At 35.7% G+C, this 5,465-nt stretch overlaps 2 protein-coding genes across 2 annotated transcripts; one reads left to right on the forward strand and one right to left on the reverse strand.

Annotated features, from left to right (window-relative positions):
• The first annotated feature begins 251 nt into the window (after positions 1-251).
• LOC108677952 (RING-H2 finger protein ATL79-like) lies at positions 252-1,038 on the forward strand. The gene is made up of 2 exons (XM_018166270.2): positions 252-439; positions 730-1,038. The coding sequence occupies exons 1-2, from the start codon at positions 252-254 to the stop codon at positions 893-895; spliced, it is 354 nt and encodes a 117-aa protein (XP_018021759.1). The 3' UTR covers positions 896-1,038.
• A 2,882-nt stretch (positions 1,039-3,920) lies between these two features.
• Positions 3,921-5,072, reverse strand: LOC125178636 (putative RING-H2 finger protein ATL49). The gene is made up of 2 exons (XM_047882871.1): positions 4,495-5,072; positions 3,921-4,318 (listed from the first exon to the last, which is right to left on the reverse strand). The coding sequence occupies exons 1-2, from the start codon at positions 5,022-5,024 to the stop codon at positions 4,156-4,158; spliced, it is 693 nt and encodes a 230-aa protein (XP_047738827.1). The 5' UTR covers positions 5,025-5,072; the 3' UTR covers positions 3,921-4,155.
• Between the last annotated feature and the right edge of the window lie 393 nt (positions 5,073-5,465).

Below are 5,465 nucleotides of genomic sequence, written 5' to 3' on the forward strand. Positions count from 1 at the left end.
TCGATTTTGTTACATGCATTAATTCGATTCTAGAGATGAGAGCTTTTCCTATCTTCGTGAGAGGGAACGCCGTAGATAACTCCACCGGCGTCCGTTATTTCTGCAACCTATTTAACTGTATATTGAAAACCCCGAACTTCATTCAACTCGTAAATCAGCAACCAGATGTCGGAATATTAGCTAAACGCAGCAAATTTCTGATGCAGCGACAAATCGCATCAGTTATATTCCCAATGATACTATCAGGCATCATGGACCACGTGCCATCCAGCATTCCGCTGACCACCAGTCCCGCGACGCTCAAGTTGCTCGTCTCGCCGAGTAGCAGCGACTGCGGCCTGTGTTTGGATCCCATCTCGGACGACACGGACTACGCCATGCTGACCTCCTGCAGCCACGTGTTCTGCATAAGCTGTGCTGAGGAATGGTTCACTAACAAGTGAGTTTGGTTTCGGAGATTTATTCGTTTCGTGCATATATTTTGATGTTGAAATTTCCAATGAAAAATTATTTTGCTGTTTAAATTTTCATTTCACATGAACATTTGAAATTTCATTTTAAATGGGGCATTCTTTACTTGCTTATAACTTAATTTTTAAAATTTCGGCTAATTAGAAAATTCAATCAGCATCCATTGTTTAAATCGTTCTCTAAGCTGTAATTTTCAGGATCACATTTGTCGGGATCATATCAACTGAATTTCAATTCCGTTTTTTTTTGCTTCTACAGTTCGTGCTGCCCGACGTGTCGAGTGAGCAAGAGCTACTGGTTGCCGAGGAAGCTGGTGCAGAGCTACCAACGATACAGAGAAGCTAACCCTGAGCTGCTGGTTATACAAGAAGAGATTCCTATTCACCTCCTCCAAGTCCTCTCGCCGCTGCTCAAAGTTAACTAGTCAGCTCCACGTCAGTCTGCTGCCAACAAGTCAAAGGATTTTGGCCGATCATATATTTGTGGGTAAACGATTGAAAAATACTTGCATTATTACCATAAGGAGACTATTTCGAAAAATTTTTAAACAGTTTTTTTTATTTGTGGAGTTTCATGAAATTTTTTTTAACTTGTTTTTTTTTTCTAAAATTTGTGGAAATTCATGAAAATTTTACCCAAGGTAGCGCTCAGCGAGACATTAAATTAGTTTCAGTATTCTCCCGTGCCACAGAAAATTAACAGACGAATGAACTGAGTTTTTAACGCAACTTTCCTTCTTTGCATCTAATAAAAAAACATGTGTTCATTTATAATTAAAAAATAATAAAAAATAATATGTATATCATGTGTTTCTTCTTCCACCCAAATAGACAAACAGAATTAGGCAGCTAATTAAATCTGTGGATTTTTGGGAAATGATGAAAAAATTTGAAACGTTTTGAAAACATTCGAAAGCCTGCATCCAAAAATCGACCCATCGACTGACTGCAGCAGAAGCTTTAATAAACGTTGGCTTGTTTTAGCAGTAGTGAAGAGTCTTACCAATTGCCTATAGATCCCTATTGTCTAACAAGTTCATATTTGCAATTTGAAATGTCTAGTTATGTTTCCGTAGAGACTTCTTTATTTTGCATCGGATTTTTTCAACCGCAAACAACTGTCCGAGACAACTACCAAGATGTCAAAGATTCGGAATTCGATCAGAATGTGAAACTCAGATAAATTTTATGTTGGTTACTTAAATTGGCAGCCAATTGTTAATTTAGTTCAAATTATTTAAATTATTAGCTAAATTTACCTCAAATGATATGATATAAAATGATATAATGCTTGCCAGTTTTAGAGCAGCTGTCTATTTTTACTTAAAGAAATTTTCAACTTCAATATTCGCTCTGACACTTCGATAATCACGCGCGGATCTGCGGTACTATCCGACACCAGATTACATCCAACTCACGGTAAAGTTGGAGGAAGTATGCAATTTCTATATATAACCGCAGTTAAATACATTTGAAACTGAATTTAACTCAATCTTAGGAATCGTTTGAAAGAGTTTGAGTTTAATTTTTAAAGTGATGGCTTGCCTATGTCATAAATATCGACTCGATTATAAATCTTTTCCTATGTGATAGCAAGTTATTATGCAAATAATATTGCGTAATTTTCTTACATTTTTCAGCCACCATCCACTACATTCCATCATGGTTCATCCCATAACTGCATGGTTAATCCCGCAAAACATTCCTATATGCATTAAAGCAAAATAATAATAAAATTATTAGTAAATTACTGTCGCTTCAATTCTAAAAGAACCATTAAAGTCATTCTGACACACCAAAAATTTCCACCTACCACCTGAAATAATTCATCATTATTGGTTTCATTACTGAAAGTAGATGAAAAACGATGAAAAATTACTTCAAAATGGAAACACTATTAAAATTCTCGCTTTCTACATGGAATGATTCGTAGTAAATGCTAAAGTTCATCTTTACCGTCATATAAATATCTAAATGAGAAGAAGTTTTAAAGACGACATAGAGATAAAAATTCAAAAGTGCTCAAAATACTCATTCAACCTGAATGAAATAATAGAAATTATTTTTGTTGAATATATTGGAAAAATCCTTGTTGTTTCCACACATTAGATGATGGGGATAATGGCCTCTGTACGTCTTCAGTGAATGTGTCAATTAAACCTTGCTCTATACTTGGCATGTGCGTATTGTTTCTATTTAATAAACCAGCAATTCAAGCAACCAAGTCAGTAGATATAGCGATCTATTTCGATTATATTATCAAGTGTAAGATGTACAGGGAGAACACAGCTCGATCCTTACATAATCCTGCCAATCCTGTGGGGTATCACATGACTCCATCAATCAGCGATTTTTAGACTTTAGCTATACGTACGTAGTTTTGGGACAATTATTTTTATCGGCATCGTTCAGCTTCGATATCTTTCACTGTTTTAATAATATTTTATTTTCATCGTTCATGATAGCGATACGTAAGTGTTGTTGAACCTATTATTTCTTCGGCATCGTTCACTTTTTTACTTCGTTGTCACTGTTATTCTACTTTTCATGTGTAAATTGGACTAAAAAAAGTATGGTAAATTTTTTCACGCTATTTCTCATCTTGAACTCATCGATGGTCTTGAAAACTCGATACAAATCTCGCCAAGTAATGTTTAGTGAGCCAACTTTTCCAGAGTTGTTATTTTTATTCTGCCGTTAATCATCACAGCTTCGTATATTTCGGCCTCCGACACACTAACTGATTGGTTTTCGTTCATTTTTAACACGATTTGAATCGATTAAATGAAGTATCATTAGAAACTGCATGTGCTTCAATATTCCGAGGCAGCGGTTTTGTGTTAATATATTAAGTCGCAAGTCTTCATTATGATGGCTTGTAATGTTGTGACTTCGTGGTTCTCTAAATACTGAAGGTTTGATATTATAATCACGGACGATCTTGCACACCAATGCGAGACTTCTGAATCTAATAATAATTTATTTAGAGTACAAATTCAAGTACGAAATTTATTAGGGATGCTGGCTTTCGTATTTTAATATAAATAAATATTCATTTTATTATTATATAATATTATATTCTTATTAACTTGATGCATGGACTTTTACAGTCCGTTGCCAGAGATGCAGAGTTTCCTGCGTAGGTCTGATTCAACACATCACGAACGTCATGTTAAGAAATACACGAGACAGACTGGATTCATGGAGTAAATTTACCAAATAATTGATTTTTATTCGTAAATTGAACATAGAAAAAATTTCAAGTCGAATCTATGCCATTGTATTTGGAAACAGTTCTAATAATTTCTAAGTTGAAGATGGACAAAAACAAAAAAATATTGCTCAATTTTTATTAATTTCACTTCTTGAATAAGTTTAAAAATTAGCTAGATTACAGTTCAACTGGAATGTGTATCGTCAACAGAAAAATGGTTATTATTTAGTATCCAGGAATTATTAAAAGCTAACTATCTATCTTGCTCAAAGCTTACTAGAATTAAACAAAATGACAAGGAATTACATGAAAGCTTTAAATTTGCTCAAAATTATACCGAGAATTAGTGAGTAGGGCTTCAGATTTAGAAGGCATTTGTAGCCTAATGATCTACTTAAATAATTTGACGTGTTACCTTTTCACTACTTGTTCTTGGCAAGCTCACCTAAAGGCGAAGGGTTATTGCAGGTTCTAAGGTTTAAGCAGGGATACAAGGATTGACTTGAGGTGCACCTGAACGTCAAAATTGACATCGAGCAGCCTATTGTTGGCATGTGCGTACAGCAGGTAACTCAGCACCAGCGACCTCGGCAGCCAGAAGCTCCTGCGCGCCCGACACATCGGGCAAGACAATCTGCAAGAACAAGACAAACATCAAAATCAAAACAGTTAAAATTATATAGAATACGGCAAAATTTATATTTAAATCAGATTTTTTCGACACACAGTAATTATAATTTTTACCTGAATTGGGCTATGGAAATCGAATTAAATATCAATGTAACAGACTTGAGGATCTATAAAACTTACGTTCTAGTGAACCATTCGTTAGCACATCTTATGCAGAACACGTGGCTGCAGGAGGTGAGCATGGCGTAGTCCGTATCATCCGTGATGACATCCAAACACATGCCACATTCGTTGCTACTCGGCGAGCAGACAACTTTGAGGGCTGCCGCACTTGATGAGAGAGGAAGGTCAGCTGAGACTTGGTCAGCGAGTCCTGATAGTATCACGGCGAATAGAACTGAAGCGACTTGTCTTTGTAATAGGAAGTGACCGCTTTGAGATAGTTTAGTGACTAATTCTGGATTACAATTGACTAATCCTCCGAACACTGGGGAGTATAATAATTGTTTGTATAAGGTGTTGAGAGTATGAACGCTTCTCAAATTACTCAAAACGTTGCCTCGGACGAAAATAGGCATAGCTCTCATCTCAAGAATGGAATTGATGCACACTACTAAATAAATGAGGTGTCCGTGCATGGTAGGCATGAGCGAGTGGTTCTTGGCTGTAGGATCTTCATCATCCGATGTTGGATTGTCGAATGCAAGCATAACGATTTGTTTTAAATTCAACAAGTAATCGCTAGAATATCCTCTTCCTTTCACGATGTCACGCAAAATTGTTCTTGCTTTCCAGAAGCACTTTGCGGGCACCATTTCAGGATGTTCTTGTTGCGTTGTCGCCACGTCCTAAGAGCGGAAAATACAAAAAGTAACATCAATTTTAATATTATAGCTCGCCTGATAAAATTTACGAAAATTAATAGATTTGTTGGGAGCTTTCCATTAAATGCAGTTCAAGTTTATATTAATTAAAGTTTTCAAATTTAATATAAAAAGGAGTAATTCCTATTGTAATTATGAACATCAGAACTGAAGTATTTATCATATACCTAGCGTACGTCAATTAGTTCAAAGAATTAATTGCGGCCAATTAAGCAAGACTGGTGGACAGAGTCTACAAGTAACATGGCTGTAAAGAATCAACAAGTA

The sequence above is a fragment of the Hyalella azteca genome, unplaced genomic scaffold, assembly GCF_000764305.2.
Source record: "Hyalella azteca isolate HAZT.00-mixed unplaced genomic scaffold, Hazt_2.0.2 contig1556, whole genome shotgun sequence".
Lineage (NCBI taxonomy): Eukaryota > Metazoa > Arthropoda > Malacostraca > Amphipoda > Hyalellidae > Hyalella > Hyalella azteca.